The sequence below is a fragment of the Rhinatrema bivittatum genome, chromosome 14, assembly GCF_901001135.1.
Source record: "Rhinatrema bivittatum chromosome 14, aRhiBiv1.1, whole genome shotgun sequence".
Lineage (NCBI taxonomy): Eukaryota > Metazoa > Chordata > Amphibia > Gymnophiona > Rhinatrematidae > Rhinatrema > Rhinatrema bivittatum.
In genome coordinates, this window is record NC_042628.1 from 14082279 (window position 1) to 14100590 (window position 18312).

General features: G+C 48.1%; 2 protein-coding genes across 6 annotated transcripts in view; one reads left to right on the forward strand and one right to left on the reverse strand.

Moving 5' to 3' along the window:
* C14H7orf50 (chromosome 14 C7orf50 homolog) overlaps nt 1-18312 on the forward strand; it is a 132157-nt gene that overhangs the window by 51469 nt on the left and 62376 nt on the right. The gene's annotated exons all lie outside the window — the stretch shown is intronic.
* The window catches only part of GPR146 (G protein-coupled receptor 146), a 49205-nt gene continuing 31247 nt past the window's right edge, over nt 355-18312 (reverse strand). Inside the window, exons 1-2 of one of the 2 annotated variants that reach the window (XM_029577030.1) lie at nt 10523-10753; nt 355-7150 (exon numbers count right to left, since the gene is read on the reverse strand). In XM_029577030.1, the coding sequence (XP_029432890.1) occupies nt 6106-7107 (1002 nt within the window). In that variant the 5' untranslated portion in view covers nt 7108-7150; nt 10523-10753 and the 3' untranslated portion in view covers nt 355-6105. Of the gene's footprint in view, nt 7151-10522; nt 10754-18312 lie in introns of those variants that run through there. The other variant, XM_029577031.1, reaches the window with a different exon arrangement.

Sequence of the window (18312 nt, forward strand, 5' to 3'; positions counted from 1 at the left end):
CAGCAGAGGTGCTCCCCGCAGTATCTGCTCAAAAGGAACCGCGCTCCTCATTTACATACGCCGGGGACGCGCGGCCGTTTCTTATGCTAAATTTTAATGTGCAGTAAAATGAAACTAACCTCCCCCATGAAACATTTTTTTACTTGCATGCCTCCGAGCCCCACCGCTTTCTGGTGTTACTCGCCACGTTATGGTTTAGGCGCTTACTGTGAATAGGACAGGATCCAAACGATTGGTCTCCTCCTTGCACAAAAGTACCATAAGCTCAGTTCTCGGGTGAGGAAGTGAGAGAGGAGCTGTCGCAGGTCCGCCCACAGTTTTCTGGCCAAGACAAAAAACACCGGCACGGCTGGAGAAGGTGAATTAAGTTTATTGGTGTGACAGGGTTAATCTTTCAGTAGAAGGATAAACTACAAAGCAGTACGAGTGATGCACAAATCCGGAAACGTAACTCTGTCTTGCAAATAATACTGTGTTAATAACGGCACGTTCCTGTGCTGAGCTCCTAAATAGACAATACCTCCATATACATTCTCATACAGTTCTCTTCATACATTCCAAAGAGTTAGCATTTAAATGAAATAACTTAATAAACTCTGCTTTTTACATCAGTAGGTTGGTTTTTGTTTTCTCGGATATACAGTACTTGGACTTTTTATTAACTTACCAAACAGATCTATTTACACGAGAGTGAGAGAACATTGGGCCACGGCAGAGTCTGTTCCTGGCATTTAAACAGAAAACTGCTTTTTCCTGGTAGCTGCACCATTTGTGCGCACACGTTTCTCTTATCTTCTAACCATCTGAATACCTTACATTTTAGAATTTCTGCGTCTGACTTGCTGTTTCTTAGTGGTTTATTACTGGTATAGAAATGAAAAAAGAAAACCCTCCAAGAAGCCATAATGTCAGCAGAGTCTCCTGTTAAGATCTTGCATAGTCCTGTGCCGGGAATGCCCACACTGGAACACCTGCTAGGGAAAATGTTTTGGAATTGTAGTGCACAGAAGGACCTCCGTAATGTCAGGCTGTTCCAATTTATAGCAGTCCCAGGGTGGGGTGGTTAGCATGACAAGATATATTTACTAGAGAGGTGCATTCATTTTAAACGCATTAGACAATTTCAACGAAATTGTCCAATTCATCATGGTTCGGGAGTGCTCTGAAACGAAGGAAATTTTTCCGAAATTTCAGAAAAATGCATATTTCGTGTTAGTGCGCACAAACTGGATTTAGTGTGCACTAATATGAGATTCGGGAACCATGGAAAAAACGAAGTTACCCACAGGGGACCCAAACCAAACAACAAAATTTACTGATCAGAATGAACTGGGAGAGGGTTTTCTTTAAGATCTGGATTCTTAGTAGGCTGTTAATGTGGGACCAAAATAAAACAATGCCCTAGCCTGTGAGTTTTTCCTTTTTCGGCAGAAAGATGTGGTGATACGAGTGAGGGTGCAGGGCAGGTGTCTCTCTCCTGGCATTGCATTAACTACGATGTATCTTCAGCATAAGCAGCTTGGTAGCTGGCGTCTAAGGGAAGATTAAAACTGTGAGCTGTGTGGAAAGAGGTGCTGGGACCTAAGCAAACAGGACACCCGAGGGCAGCTAACTCTCGTACACCGAAACTCAATGGAAGAATCAAATTCCCCAATCCTGCCTCAGACTTATCAAAAGGGCTGAGTCTCAAAATCCCTGTAGAAGGTTAAAGAGAAGAGAACCATGTCTCCTTCCCCTTACCCCCGACGTGAATGAGTTTTGACTATCATGCTCTGTAACAACGATAAGGTAATACTTATATGGGAAGTCGTACGCAATGCGTTGTGACTTAAATGTCAGTCTTCTCTGCTCTGCAGGACTCAGCATCTTGGTGAAATAATACTTTTCTCTCTGCAGCCTTGTACAGCGGGTCTGTTTTTCAGGGACAACCGCCCTTCTAGAGCCGAGTAAGCGGCGTGCACGGATTTTTGCTAGCGGTGCGCGGCACCCGCTGCCGTCCGAGGCTGACCTGTAAATCGCATTAGCACATCGCTCTCCCGGCGCCCACAAGGAGCAGCAGTCTAAAAGTGTGCGCACAACGGGGAGAGCTTCTTAGGAGCCGGAAGGGCTGGATTCAAGCTCCTTACCCTGGGGAAGAGAGAGAGAAAGTGCCGAGGTCCTGCTAGGGAGCGAGAGAAGTAAATCTGCAAGCTCAGAGCAGGAGCAAAATGTCTTGCATGCATTACTTGATAAATAATAATTACGGGTATAAACCTCGCTTTATGTGCACAGATTGGGGGGGGAGGTTGTGCCTCCTTTTGCCCCACACTCACGCAGTAAACGTTCTGGGGAGCGGGGTGGGGGGAAGCATTTCCGCCTGTACTTTTCATTTTTAGAAGCGTGCACGGAAAGTGCAAGCAGGGTTGCTTTCTGCGGCTGTGTCCACACCTGTAGCGGCACAAAGCACCCCCAGGCTGTAACCCTACGAGGGCTGCTGAAAATTACCCTCCCTGTGTGTGATGCTGGTGACGTTTAGCTTTGAGGGACAATAAGTAGGATAAAGGAGGAGGAATGCTGCAGTACAGAGCCACGAAGGCAGAGAGACAGAAACATGGGTAAGGGATGGAGGAGAATTCTTTTATAGTCTTCCGGAAGGGTTTTTTATTTTTTTTTTAATTTTGTTGAAATTAAATGAGAATTGCCCCATGCACGCGTAAATTAAAAAGAAAACTGTGTAACCTTTTAATATCCAATCCAGTTCCTGTGGTCTTTGCACTAGGCTTGCCATCTGGCTCCCAACTGTCAGGCCAGGCTGATGAGTTCCTGGTTTTGCCCCACCACTCACTTTTCTTAGGGAAGTCAAAAGTACAAGACCCTGCGTGCAATGAGATAAAACCATTGCCCATAGTTTCAAAGGGAAAGAATATTCATGCTTTCCCTCTGACCATTGCTGTGAGCGCACTCTTGCCTGCAGAGACCACCTGCCTTTCCAGTGGGCAACGTGCAAGGATTTTCCAGTGCCATCTCTGTTTACGATTTTCCTCCCCCAACCTGAACCCCTCCTCACACTGCAAGTGAGCCTTCACATGTTGTGTGACTGACACACACACACACCCCCCCCCAATGTGTATTTTTAGTTTGGCAAGGGGTGGGCAGTTCTCCCCTTTCACCTGTGCCAATGTACCCGGTTCAGCATTTTCTGAAAGTCACCCTCCCCAAGCCCAGTAACAAAACTCCCTGCAGTGGGATTTCGCCAATGTGAGAGGCATTGTGCATCCCTAGCAAACGAAAGGGCGTGCCCAAGTTAGCCGAAACGCATCGCCGTCAGTCAAAGGAGATGGTGAAACCAGGAAAGAATCATTTTGGTCAGACTGCGTGGTTACGTCACGGGGACCTTCCATCGCAACCAGCGGCAGGACTGAACTGAGATATTTGATGGGGGGGAAAAAAAGAGACCTGCTTAACGTTGGCTCACTGACAACATAGGGATGATTACAGCTAAAAATCTAGTGAACCCCTCTGTATTTGTAGCAACTAGAGAAGTTCAAAGACAGAGGGAATGTAAAGTTATAAAACACAGAAGCGCCTTGCATTTGCTGATTGCTGTAGAGCACATTCCAGACAGGGTTTTACAGCCTTGCGGGGATGGCTTAGACTGAATTTTTAACTGTTAAAACCATAGCGGTGCCAGCAGACACTTAGGCTGCAAAGGCAACCATCGTGACTGGTCTTGTAGCACCGCATTTGAACATTTTAATGACAGGGTTAACAGTGTGGAAAGTCTTATCATCTCCGCTCAGGCTGCATGCAAGTTTTGCTTCACAGAACCATATACCGTGCTGTATTTCAAGAAAAAAAATGTGATGGTTGAGCGGCAGTGCCTTACTGCTGTGGAACTCGTCTGGAATGAGAAGGGCCTCCCAGGTTCAGCGTTTAAGAACAGCCAGGAACGTAGAAACGTTCACGCCAAGCAACAGACTGGACTGGGCGGACACGCGGGGCAAAGGGAAGGTGGGGAACGAGAGTTGTTTCTTCCAACACGTCGCTTATCGGCGGAATAGCTGCAGTTAATGATTTGGGTCCAGAGACCGTGCTAGCCAGAGCCAGGTCTGACCTTGTCTCTCAGCGCTTCCCACAGGCCGGGGACCCGAGCGGATGCTTCTGACACAACCCATGGGCGCCTGTGACTATTGGGCCATGACTTGGGCACAAGCAATGCAACAGAGAAGCGCTGGCACAAAGCCCAAATGGTCCATCCAGTCTGCCCAGCAAGTGTCCTATGGTAGCAACTGCCTCTCCGTGCAGGTTAACCCCCCCCCCCCTAATATATTAAAACAAAGCAACATTTTTACTGGGGGAGCAGCTGTCCTGAAAACTCAGACGATGCTGCTTTGATGTGCTGTGCCGTGGGAGCAATCCTGGTTCTTTTTCCCTTAGGTCTACGTCTCAGTAGCCCAGACTGTAAGAGGTGGGGCCCGTGGTGGTTGGTCCTCTGTAAACAGCTGCCCTCCAGCATTACATTTTATTAGGCACCAAAACACGCCTTGTAGCTTCCATCCAGGATTCCCCCGCCCCCCTGCCAGCTGTCGCCATGCGGTGCGCCCACCTCTTATGGGTTTTCATGCTGAGAGGACGTGAGGGGGCAGGATCTGTTGCTTTCCTTGGGGGGGTAAGGGCCACTGCCGCTCTGTATAATAAGCACTGCAATGATTCCAGGGGTGGGGGGAAGATCTAGGCAGGGACAATCCGGAGTTCGGGGGGGGGGGGGGTAGGTGTAATTATAATGGTTTCTGCCTCGCACTCTCTAATTATTCCGAGGAAGAAGGGTGCTGCACCCTTAGTTTAAATCCGGCCCTGCTAACTACGTCCTACCCTCCCTTGGCCTTCAGCTTACTACGATTTGCAAGAAGTAGAAAACAGTGCAGCTCCAACAGACCCCGCGTGTGCCTTTAAATCAGCAGAGCCAGGGGGGGATTATAAGCAGATCCGATCTCCATCCAGTTCTATCCACATATAAAATTTAAATTCCTTTTTTAAAAAGGTTGAACTTGGTAACCCCTGCTGTAAGGCTGCAGAGCACGTACTGTAGCTTATTGTGGTGAAAGTAAGATTCTTTCCTCTTTGATACTGCACCCAACCAACGTTAATCTGCCTCAGTAAGCCCATGCTTAGAATTCCTAGCCACATACTTTCTGCTCTTTGCCACATCAGCTGCTTTGCACTAGCAAAGGAAAAGCAGTGAAAGGGGTCCCCCCCTCCCGCTACAGTCAGCAGAAGCCTGGCGTAGACTGCCGTTATCTGCCAGTGTTCGTTTGGGACACTCGATTAAGCTTAATGACCATTTCTGGTATGTGTGGATATATATATGATATATATATATAAAATCTGTCTCCCCACAACTGTAGATAGAACACGTTTGGAATCTTTGTAAAATTAAACCGAGCTTCCTTGAGATCAAGATAGATGGCGCCTTCAGCTTAGTACACAACAGTTTTCCCTTCCGCTCAAGTTTGTGAATTTTTATGCAGATAGAAATGGATACATGCACTACGTGGGGAACAATGGATCATCTGTGTACAGTAACATAGTCATGAAAACCGAAAGATAAATAGTGCTGGATTTGTAATTAACTTGGTAAGGCTAGGCAAGTCTCCTTCACATGTAGACCGGGTCATCCTCAAGCTGGTTTATTAATATAGCTTATTACAGTGCACCAACTCTAACTTTTAGCTGCTCGGAATTTCATTTTGTCTTGTATTCTTAGCTAAGAACATAATCCCTGTTTAACTTAACAGTATTCTTTCCTCTAGCAAGTGAAAAGATTTTCCTTCTGACAAAGTGCTGAGTGTTCAGTCAAAGCTTCCAGTAACCCTTTATCAAATTCTCTAAACGAGCGATGTTACGACAAGAATGCGGCAGCTGCCGCCGTGCCTGCATGCGGTTCTCGCTCAATTAGTTGCATCCTAACCTAAAATAAAATATGACTCGCTTTCTTGGTGGTACTAGAAGCCCTATTAGAGCAGGCAGTCTTGGGAGACTCCGCCACCGTAATCTCCGAGCAGGATGTCTTCAAGAACCAGTTTTGTAATTCCTGCAGTGCCTAAGCACTGCAACCTCTCTGACGCGCTATGTCATCACTGGCTGAACAGTGCTGCGCTCATGGGAGCAGCTTTCACTGCCACAGTGCAGTTTTTTAAGCATCCGACGCAGCTTATTGGGGAAGTTCTTGTTGATGTATCTATAGAGCAGAGGTATCGCAAAGCTGCTGGTAAAGGCCAAGAATTTGGACAAGTTCTTGAGGAAATGGAATAGGCGGAGAGAGTTTTCATCTACTGCCTTGATTTGTGTACTAGTAAAGATGTTCAGGGAGAGTGTGGCATAGTAAGGTGTCCACAGAGTGAACTGCATGCAGACTGTAGCGATCAAAAGCCTATGCACAGATGGATCTAGTCTTCCAGTGTCTTGGTCAAGTGGCGTGGCTTCTTTTCGTATTCGCATGATTAGCCCAAGTGCGTACAGCACAGCAATAGCTGGGACTATGTACCCAATAAAAATCATGATGGCATCAGCTGCCTGTTTGTTCTGCATTTTAGAACACTCTATAATTTTACTAGACACATGATTGCAGACATAGAAGAGGAGCGATGAAAAACTGGTCAGCATGGCTCCTCCCCAGATGAATCCACACACGTGCTTTGTATTATACACACTTGACATGTATGTTCTTGGCAAAGCACGTTCAATGTAGTAGTCCAGGCTGAGCAGCGTTGTAGAGTACATGATAACCAAGGAGGAGATGTTGAATAAAATTATTAAGGTAATGTAAACTTCATTATTAAAAGTCCAGATTGCCCACTTGGTGTTTGTAGGTCCCAGCAGGTATATGGGTGCCACGGCATTGATGATAAGGCCAGCGATGGCCATGTTGACAAAGTAAACATCTGGCATCGTCATGGTAGCTTTGTTGTAAAGGTTGACTAGGACCAATAGAGCATTGTAACAGAGTCCAACTGGAAAACAGATGAGGAGGTAGAGTATTGAGAAGACGAAGAGAACAAGCTGGAAATCATGACAGAGATGGTGGTCCTCGCTGTTCTTGGTAGCATTGAAGGCTTCACAGCTCCACATAGTGATCCTAGCTTCTATTCTTCACTGCTGGTCACCAGCTGGGCTGTATGGACAGAATTAGGGTGAGTTAAGTAACACAAGGCTTTGTACATGTTACAATAGAAAAGCTCCCTTATGTTCCAGTAAAACTACGAATTTGCAATTGCTCACATTTTTTTTTTTTATTTTTTTTAACCAAATTAGCATTAAGAAAACAGTTATTCTCTGATGCTACTACAACAGAGCTGATTGATGGCCAGAAACGTGCTGGTGGGAGTTTACTGGATTCACTGAGTCATCTGATTTAAAAAAAAAAAAAAAGGTTTGGAAATGATCCTGAATAACAGCCGTGCAGAAAAGTAGTTGCATATGAGGCACATTCCTCAGCAAGTGTTGTAATATTTGTTGGGAATAACACTGAATGCCTCCGTTCCAGTGGAATGATGCCGAGTTACTCATTAAGGTGTGTTCCCTTGTGCGTCAGTGACGCACCATGCCTGGTCCAATTCTACTATCCATCACTCACCATGTGGCTTTCCCTAAGTTACTTATCACTTGGTGTGCACAGGGCCTAATTCATCCGTTTCCCCCTTATGTGCCTCTGGGGGAAAGCTCTCAAAGAGAGGTTTTTGTGAGTCATTAGCTCTGCAGCCGAATGGCTTACGGAGTACACCAATAGCACCATATAAATGAACGACATGGCCAGGAAACTACTTTCCACACCTTGGGTTGGCTAAATGGGCCTCACAGTCCTTATCTGCTGCTGCAATCCATGCTTCATTGCCTTCCCACAGCACCCTCTGCTTAAAAATTGGTTCTCTTTGGCCTCGGCCATTTCCTCCTGCTGCCCTGGGCTTCCAGCTCAATGACCACTGCCTGGGGTTGGGCTGGCGGCAGGAGCCTTCGTTCACAACTATCCAGGCATTTATCCCCCTCCCAATTCACCCGTCGGGCCAGCTACTGCAGCAACCAGCGCACATCCCGGAACCCTGCCACCTGACCATTTCTCCTGGGCGTGCTAGGGACGCACTATTTACCCCCAGCGCGGCCTTTTCAGCATGGTGGCTCCTTTGCGCGTTAAAGTATGCCCGGTTTGGACGCACATTTTTAGAGCATCGGTATGGTACTGGCCGGTTTGTGTCACATAGAAACATAGAAATGACGGCAGAAGAAGACCAAATGGCCCATCCAGTCTGCCCAGCAAGCTTCACACATTTTTTCTCTCATACTTATCTGTTTCTCTTAGCTCTTGGTTCTATTTCCCTTCCACCCCCACCTTTAATGTAGAGAGCGGTGATGGAGCTGCATCCAAGTGAAATATCTAGCTTGATTCGTTAGGGGTAGTAGCCGCTGCAATAAGCAAGCTACACCCATGCTTATTTGTTTTACCCAGACTATCAGCCCGATCCAGTAAAGTCCGTGGGAGAGCGGACTAATGCCCGCTCTCCCGGCGCGCGCACCGGCCCCTCGCCGGTGCGCGCGATCCAGTATTTAAATGAGCTGACGCGGTGCAAACGAGGGAAAGGAGGCGCTAGGGACACTAGCGCGTCCCTAGCGCCTCCTTTTTGACAGGAGCGGCGGCTGTCAGCGGGTTTGACAGCCGACGCTCAATTTTGCCAGCGTCGGTTCTCGAGCCCGCTGATAGCCACGGGCTCGGAAACCGGACGCCGGCAAAATTGAGCGTCCGGTTTTCGGCCCGACAGCCGCGGGCCGAATTCAAAATTTATTTATTTTTTTTTTTTTTTACTTTTGGGGACCTCCGACTTAATATCGCTATGATATTAAGTCGGAGGGTGCACAGAAAAGCAGTTTTTACTGCTTTTCTGTGCACTTCCCTGGCGCCGGAAGAAATTAGCGCCGACCTTTGGGCGGCGCTAATTTCTTAGAGTAAAATGTGCGGCTTGGCTGCACATTTTACTTACTGGATCGCTCGGGAATACCTAATAGGGCCATCAACATGCATTTGCATGTTGAGGGCGCTATTAGGTGCCGCGGGTGGGCCGCGTGTTTTCCTCCCCTTACTGAATAAGGGGTAAGGGAAAACACGCGTCCAGAGCAGGGTGACAGTGCGCTCCGACGGAGCACACTTTACTGGATCGACCTGTATGTTATTAGCCCTTATTGGTTGTTTTTCTTCTCCCCTGCCGTTGAAGCAGGGAGCCATGCTGGATGTCACGGTTGAGTGATGGCGAAGACTTTCTCCCCTCCCCCGAGAGCCTCTGAATGGTTACCGCTGCAGCATCCCCTACCCTAGCTGACCCAGTGACCAGAAGACTTGCCCTCGGAACTGAATCCTACTATTGTTTACTGTGAATCTTTTTTTGTGCTTCTTGTGTGTAATTCTCTTCAGAGGCTAGGATGTGTTACTACCTGCTGATTTCTAGCACTGCCCTGACTCTGTTCTTGAACTGTGCACCCCCCCCCCCCTCCTTAAAGCCCGTGCGCCTCTCCTCTTCACCCCCACCGGAAGAGGACACGTTCCGGCCCCTGGGATGCAAGTGCACCCTGCAGCTTTCAGAGTTCATTAGCCTCCCCTCCCCTCCTTTTTTTTTTTTTTTATCAGTTTGTTTAGGGCATGTGGAAGGCGAGTTTTCCAAAAGGACCTAGCCCCCCCCTGCACAGAATCCCTTTTTGGAAAAGGTCCCTCTGCAGAGCAGCTCACTCTAGCGTCCTCGTTTAAGGAGGTGGCGGCGGGGTCTCTCTATTCAACCTCAAACGTGCATTGTTTTTCCTGCCTCCATCTGCAGCAGGAGCAGAATAGCAGCTTCGCTCTTACCCCACCTCCTGTTCCGACCCGTTTTCTTCGCTACCGGGGGCGCAGGTACCGCAGTACCCATGTGCTTTCCTGTTAGGAAATCTGCCTCTAACTTTCACAGTTAGACCCGCAGCTATTTGGACAGGGGGGAGAGAGAGGGTGTGAATAGTTAGGGAGGGCGTTCATGGTGCTGGTATGAGCGCACTAAAACGCCACGGGCTTTGCAGAATTAGCGCACGCAGACACGAAATCAAAGCCGTGCCTTCTGCAGACGACGTGCGTCCTCTCTTAAATACCTCGAAGTATTTGTGTTAAACTGGGATTGTTTCGGGCAGGAGCCTCCGCCCCTTGCTTCGAGTCACTATTGCGGCCGAAGCTGCCCAGGACCTGACGACTGGCCTGGGGGGGGAGGGAGCCCTGCTGCTGCTGCTGCTGCACGTGAAACCTTACACCGGGCGCGAGCTCCCCCACCATCAAAGAGCAGTGCGCGCGCGAGCTTTTGCAAGAAATGTTTGTGCCTCGGCAGCCCCGCCTCCTCCTCCTCCTCCTCCCTTTCAAGCTGCGGGGCTGGAAGTGGCTGCGCGTGCCAGGCAGGCAGGGCAGGCTCCCCTCCCCCCTCCGCCAGTCCTAATTAGGGCGCTTTGCGAAGGGCGCGCTAATCGGCGGGCGCTGCTGCCTTACCTTCCGCTCGGGGGGGGGGGTTCCCCCCCTCCTCCTCGTCGGTGCTGGAAGGCCGGAGGCTGGGTGCTCGCCGGCAGCCCCTGCTCCGTCTGCCCGCTGCACTTGTTTTCCCATCCAGTAAATTACTCCGAAAGTTTTGGCTCCGCCTGGCGAGCTGCACAGGCCCCTCCCTTGGCTCTGCTTGCAGCCACTTACAAGAAGCGGGAGGGGGGGAGTCGGCCCGGGGGACCGGAACCCGTTCCAGGCTTGCAGGTGAGCAAGGAGGCGCTGGCATCTGGGCAGCTGCGGATCGAGAAAACGGGCTGGAAGGTCAGAAAGCTGCAGCCCAACGCACGGCCGTGCCAAGCGTGGAACTTAAGCAAGTGAATGGTACAGTGCAGTGTATCTGTGGTGCAGGAGACAGGCTGCCAGAGCTTCGGGGGTTCCCTCTTCTCCCATAGGAGGAGAGAACTCAATGGGATCATCAGAGGCTATTTTAATACATATACACTCTCTATAGCTATATCTTTCTCCCTGTGGGCATATCTAGATTTTATAGATTTGTATTTATATATATGTGGCTGTAGAGATGAATAGTGAGAAAACTAAGGCAGAAATCGTTTGTACGAATCTGCAGCTTTTAGGGACCTGCTGCATGCACTGTGCATCCCTGTTCCAGCAGAACGCAAGGTGCGTGGGTGTTCCCGTGGGCCTTGTGCCCTACAAGAGCCACTTCATCAGGTGGCAAGGGCTCTTAAATAACATTTGCAGCATGAAGCTGAGCAAAAGAACATAGTTTGTAGGATGTGAACCACCAACTTCACAGATCCCCAAAGAGTATATTGTACCCTTCCTAGGGATGGCATGGAGTCCGTTGCTGCTTTTCAGGACAGTTTTTATTTCTCCCAGAAGAGAAGTAAGTAACGTTTTAGGTCCTGTAAAGTTAGTGCTGAGCGGAATTAGCAAGCGGTGGGATCCTGCTGCGTGGAATCTCTGGCTTTCATGACATCTCTTCTGCGCTCTTGTACTTTTCCTTTGGGTATACTAATAAATTGATGAGGATGGTAAGTACACTCTGGCAGCAGCCCTGGGATTTCTGTTCATGGCGGACTTGGCCTGGTGTTTTCTGCGCTCCAGTAAACTGAAGGAGCCGCCTTACACCAACCCCTCCTTGGCTGGCTGACAGGCACAGACGTTTTCTTTCCAGTTCACTGAGCCCCTGTGCAAGCTGTTCTGACGCAGCATTGCCCACTGCTGCGGGGGAAGGAATGTGTGATTTTTTTTTTTTTTTGCCAGGGGCTGGAGGGCGGCCCCTTTACTACAGCAGGGGGTGCAGGATATTTTGGGCTGCTTTTTCAAAATAAAGCATGGTTTTGGGAGCACGGGTTTGAAGCTGAGAACAGGGGTGCCCAGGCCCTTGGTTTCCCGCCCCCACTTCCTGCTGTGCCACTGGCAGTAAACGAATCGTGTAGAAGGCACTGCTGCTTTAAATAGCAAATACTGTAGTCAAGTCCATATTTGGTGAATTAAAACATTATCAGATGCTGCTTTACTGAAAATGTGATAGATGCCTGCAAGTAACTCGCCAGCAGGGCTGGATCAATGGGATTTGCGCCCATAGGCAACGGGGGAAGGCGTTATCCACCTCGCTGTGGGCTGCGGGGAGGATACCTTTGCCTAAATCCTTTTCTCAGGGCCTCTCTCCTGCCCTCCCTCGAAGCTGCTGCAGCAACAGAAGAGAAAGCAAAAATCACCTCAGTGCCTTCAGCAGCCCCACGAGCTTCTTGTTAGCAGGAAAACCCACGCGAGGGGCAGGACACGACAGGGTCCATCGGTGCAGGAGGGCTGCTGAAGGCCCTGTGCTGATTTTTATTCATCTTCCTTCTGTTCCAAGAGGGAACCGGCACAGCAGAAGATTTGGACCTGGGCAAGGCTCTGGTGCCTTATACGAATTTGGTGCCGGAGGCGGTTGCCTTGCCGAAGTCTGGACTTGTTCCCCAGCAGAGGTGGAAACCTGTACGACGAAAGACTTCAAGCATGCTGGGGGGGTTAGATAATGAGGACAGTGGTATGATGCAGGTTGGAAGGATGCAGGTTTGCAAACAGCCCACTGTTTCATCCCTCCGGCGCAGAGGCAAAGGGATAACCAGGTTATGGCTAAAGGAAGCTCCAGCTAGCAACACTGCAGGCTTCGCGCTAGCCAAGTGGAAATCAGCAGGTCACAGCTCCCCAGAAACCAACCAGGTTAATGCTGGTGGTGACCAGAGGGACATAGGCGGCTGGATGTCTGAATAACAAGCTTCATCCCTGTGCAGAGTATGACCAAGCCTGGTATAATGAGGAGCTGGGGGAGGCAGGGGAAGGCCGAGGATGCTGGATTAAATATCAGAACGGGAAGATGACAAAACCTGACACGGATAAGGAGCGCAATCTTCTACAACTGGGATATATCCTTACTAGTGTACACCAAAGTGATCGGGCAGACGGGATAGGCCAATGGATATTTATCTCCATCATCTACTATGTAATGTATGCAAAGAACAAGCAAGTCAAAGAAATGCTCAGTTTAACCAAAATCAACTTCGTTCCACCAGAGCAAGTTACACCATGAACTCTTGGACACTAAGGTTGCTTGGGACGTGGCTTGCCTAGAGCCCCTCATCTCTTGGAGGTTAACCTCTATGGGTGAGGAGGGCTGGAAGCCAAATTTAGGGTTTTAGGCAGAAAGTCGAAATCCACAACCCGCAGGGTAGCATTCTCAGAAGTGCTCCCCGTTCCACATGCACAGGACCCCAGAAGCAGGCAGAGCTCCAGAGTCTCAATGCATGGATGAGACAATGTTTCAGGGTTGTTGGGAACTGGGTTTCATTTTGGGGCAGAGGGGGTGCTTTTCCGAAAGGATGGGCTCCACCCTTAACCATAGTGGAACCAGGCTGCTGGCATTCATCTTTAAAAAGGAGATAGCGCAGCTTTTGAACTAGATGATGGGTTGCTCAGAAGTGCATGGTTCGGAATGATGCATCTGACGGATACTAAGAGAACAGGGAAAATAGGGCATCCCAGTAGAGAGGTTGCAATAAATACCAAATGGGATCAGATGCCTTTAAGTAAAGTGCAGACGGAGCAGAAAGATTCCAAATTACCCATTAACGGATAAGCAGGTCATTAATACAAACAAAAAACATACTTTGAAATGTCTGTATACAAATACTAGAAGCCTAAATGATATGAAGGCACCCTGGACCAACCAACATGCTCCCATCCCCTCTCATCCGCCACAAATAAATGCACACCGCCACTGCTTGGTAGATCAAAGGCCGCAGCTTTTATTCAAAATTCAATCCCCAAGCAAGATAACGTAACTATACCCAATTAAGCCAGCCCTGGTAGCTTAACCGCCACAACCAGCAAGTTAAGACTACCCCCCCAGGGCTCATGACCCTGTAGGCTTGTTTAACCCACAGCCAGCAAGGAGCCAAATACCTGCAGGGCTGAGCCCATCCCACAGCACATCACCTCCACCATCGATTCCAAATACTAAAACTTTCTTTTTTCACTTGGGTCCTCCGCCAACCACGACCACAAAATGAATCCTTAGAACAGAAAGTGACAACCAAGACGATCAACACGAATAATTATGGAAAAAAAATGTTCACCGAATAGGGGGGGCTAGGAGGTAGGGGAAAAGAGAAAAAAAATTGGGGGAGGTGACTGCTAACCAAAAAAGGTGGTCCACGTGCAGAAGAGCTGCCATCGTCTATGGTACCTGAAGACTGGAGGGTTGCTAGTGTAACGCCAGTTTTTAAAAAGGGATCAAGGGGTGAACCAGGAAACTACAGACCAGTGAATCTGACGTCTGTGCCAGGCAAAATGGTAGCAACTATCATAAAGAACAAAACTGCTGAACATATAGATAGGCCGAGTTTAATGGGCAAAGCCAACATGGGTGTAGCCAAGGGAAGTCTTACTTCGCCAATTTGCTATATATTTTCAAGGGTATAAATAAATATATAGATAAAGATGTCAGTTGATTTAGTGTATCTGGATTTCCAGAAAGCATTTGACAAAGTTCCTCATGAGAGACTTCTTAGGAAATTAATAAGTCATGGGATGGGGGGTAGTGTCCTACTAGGGACTGCCAAATGGTTAAAAGATAGAAAACAGAGAGTAGGGCTAAAGGGTACATTTTCCCCAATGGAAAAAGGTGACTAATGGAGTGCTCCAGGGATCTGTTCTGGGACCCATGCTTAATATATTTATAAACTACCTGGAAATGGGGGCAAGAAGTGAGGATCAAATTTCCAATGACACAAAATTATGCAAAGTTGTTAAATCACAAGAGGATTGTGAGAAATTGCAAAAGGACCTTGCAAAACTGTGAGACTGGGCATGCAAATGAAATTTAATGTGGACAAGTGATGCATTTAGAGAAGAGTAAATCAAATTATGGCTACACAATGCAAGGTTCCACATTAGGAGTCACCATTCAGGAAAAGGATCGAGGTGTCATCATTGAAAATACATTGAAATCTGCTCAGTGTGCAGCAGCAGCCAAGAAAGCAAATAAAATGCTAGGAATTATTAGGAAAGGAATGGAGAATAAAACCGTGAATATCATAATGCCTCTCTCGCTCCATGATGCAACCTCATCTTGAGTATTGTGGTGACCAGAACTGAACACATCTCAAAAAAGATACAGCGGAATTGGAAAAGGTACAACGAAAGGTGACCAAAATGATAAAGGGGATGGAACAATTCCCCTATGAAGAAAGGCTAAAGAGGTTAGGACTCTTCAGCTTGGAGAAGAGACAGCTGAAGGGAGATTTGATAGAGGTCTATAAAATGATGAGTGGAATGGAACAAGTAAACGTTAATCAGGTGTTTACTCTTTCAAAAAGTACAAAGACCAGGGGACATACAATGAAGTTACTAGGTAATATATTTGAAACTAATAAGAGAAAATTATTTTTTTTGCTCAATGCATAATTAAGCTCTGGAATTTGTTGCCAGAGGATGTGGTGGAAGCTATTAGTGTAGCTGCGTTTAAAAAAGATTTGGATAAGTTCCTGAAAGAAAATTTCATTAGGGTAGAGTTGCAGAAATCCACTGCTTATTCTTGGGATAAGCTGCTCAAAATCTATCTACCCCTTTGGATCCTGCCAGGTACTTGTGACTTGGATTGGCTGCTATTGGGAACAGGATTCTGGGCTTGCTGGACCTTTGGGATGACAGAGTATGACAAGTCCTGTGTTAAGAACATAAGATATACCATATTGTGTCAGACCAAGGGACCATCGAGCCCAGCATCCTGTTTCCAACAGCGGCCGATCCAAGTCACAAGTACCTGGCAGGTACCCAAACATTAAAAGATCTCAAACTACTATTGCTTATTAATAGCAGTATATGGATTTATCCTATACAAATGTATTCAAACCTTTTTTAAACCCAGTTACACTAACTGCTGTAACCACACCGTCTGGCACTGAATTCCAGAGCTTAACTATGCGCTGAGTGAAATAATTTTCTTCGATTTGTTCTATTTGCTAACGTCATGGAGTGCCCCCCAGTCCTTCTATTATCCGATAGAGTAAATAACCAATTCACATTTACCCGTTCTAGAACTCCCATGATTAACGTTTACTTGTTCCATTCCACTCATTATTTTATAGACCTCTATCAAATCTCCCTTCAGCCGTCTCTTCTCCAAGCTGAACAGCCCTAACCTCTTCAGCCTTTCCTCATAAGGGAGCTGTTCTATTCCCCTTATCATTTTGGTTGCCCTTCTCTGTACCTTCTCCAGTGCAACTATATCTTTTTTGAGATGCAGTGATCAGAATTGTACTCAGTATTCATGGTGGGATCTCACCATGGAGCTATATAGAGGCGTTATGACATTTTCCATTTTATTCACCATTCCCTTCCTAATAATTCCTAACATTCTGTTTGCTTCTTTGACCGCCGCAGCACACTGAGCCGAAGATTTCAATGTCTTATCCTTAATGGAGGATGTTGCATTTTAGCCTGGACAAGAACCGTCATTTTATTAAGTCCGAGAACCTGTTAATTTGGGAAGCCCTGAGAGTCTGGAGAATGCGCTGTGGTGTACCATGAAGAGTGGTAGAGAGAGAACCCCAGTTTAATTATGAGGCACCCAACTACGAGCAGGGAAGTTCAGTAATAACGTATCTTTGTGATATTGCAAGGTTGATGATTTTTGAAGGCAGCACTCCAAGCCAAAAGGAAAAGCTTACTGTATAAAAAAAACCAAAACCTGTTACATAGCCACTGGTTCAAAGAGGCAGGAAATCACCAGACACTTTGAAACAACTATCATCATTGTGGCTCTTGTATGTGACAGAAATAAGAAAAGCATGAAAGCAAGCTGGAGCTGCAGATTAAAATGCAGAGGGCAGGCTGTGAGTTACAAAGTAAGAAGCATCCGGACCTGCTGACACTGCGGCCAGGAAGAGCGATCAGCGTAGAATAGGGGTTGCCAACTGGCTCCAGATTTTTAGGACAGGCTGATCTGGTCCTGCTTTTATCCCATTGCATGCAGGGACTTGCAGTTCTGACTTCCCTATTGCGATATTTCAGTCCAACGCAAACGAGTTTCCGGGAGGGAGGCTGATGGCTCCCCCGCGACAGAAACGTGAGAAAAAAATTCTATTGCGGCTCCTGCATCCCGCAGGAGACGCAAACAATGACTGAAAACTGAAGTCCTAGATGGTACTATGACTGGCTGCCTAAAGGTGGTTTAGCTCTCGAGCTCTGAGCATGGGGAGGAAGTTACCTCTGCTCGGGTGTCTCACTCCTGGGACCACTTTGAAGAGGGGGCGGCCGACTTCAGGGCTGCTCCCATCTGCCCAAGTGGGACCCCCAAGGCTCGTGACTAAGGGTGGGAACGCCTCACACTTCCCGTGCACTTGCTCCCGAAGGAGGCCATGCACCACTGCCCAAAAGAAAACCCTCTCTTCGACCTGGATGTAACTGCAGGGAAGGCTGAAGGCCAGGGGTGACACTGCCCAGTCCATTTCCTATTGCCCATTTCCAAACGAGCTCCTCAGTGCTGTCTCTGGCCACCGCGTGTTCGAATTCTGCTGCCATCCTGGACCGCACAATCCTCCGGGGTACCCCCGCAATTCCGGTTCTGTGGATGACATGTTTTGCGGTAGCAAGAACGAAATTCACAAGGCGGTCCCTAGCCTTCAATTTGGGGCTCTTTGTGGCGGTGCAGCCAAAAATGAGCAGATGTGGGCTGAAGTGTACCCAGAATTTAAATTCTGCCAGGAAAGGCGTCAGTATTGGACGACGCAAGAAGGCGTGAGCCAGCGTGTCCTCGTCCCCGCAGAATTCGCACCCTCCTCCTGTTCCCCCCCTTATGTGGACCAGCAGACTGCCCGTCGGGCCAACACAGGTCCCCGGTGGGTTTTGGAATCAGTTCGGAATAAAATTCCTCCCACCGGGAGTCTCATTGGTTCTCAGATTGTTCAAATGGGTTACAAATTCCTAGCCCCGTGCTGTCTAGGGTTACCAACAGAGTCCGAAAGAACAACAGACTTGCAGACCACACCCGAGTCAGGGCCTGTAATGCCTGAGACAAGGATACAAGAGAAGAAGCTGACCAGTGTTCACGTGCGCGTTGCCTGTGACATATCCTTAGCATCTTCTGGAAGGATGAAACCCCCCAAAATCTAGGCTCAGGTTTCCACGGTCAATGGCTCAGGCATCTGCCCATCGTAGGGAAAAATCTTACAGGGGGGAGCTGGCCTCTAGCGAACGGCTGATCGGCCGCCTGCACCTGCAGTTCAAGG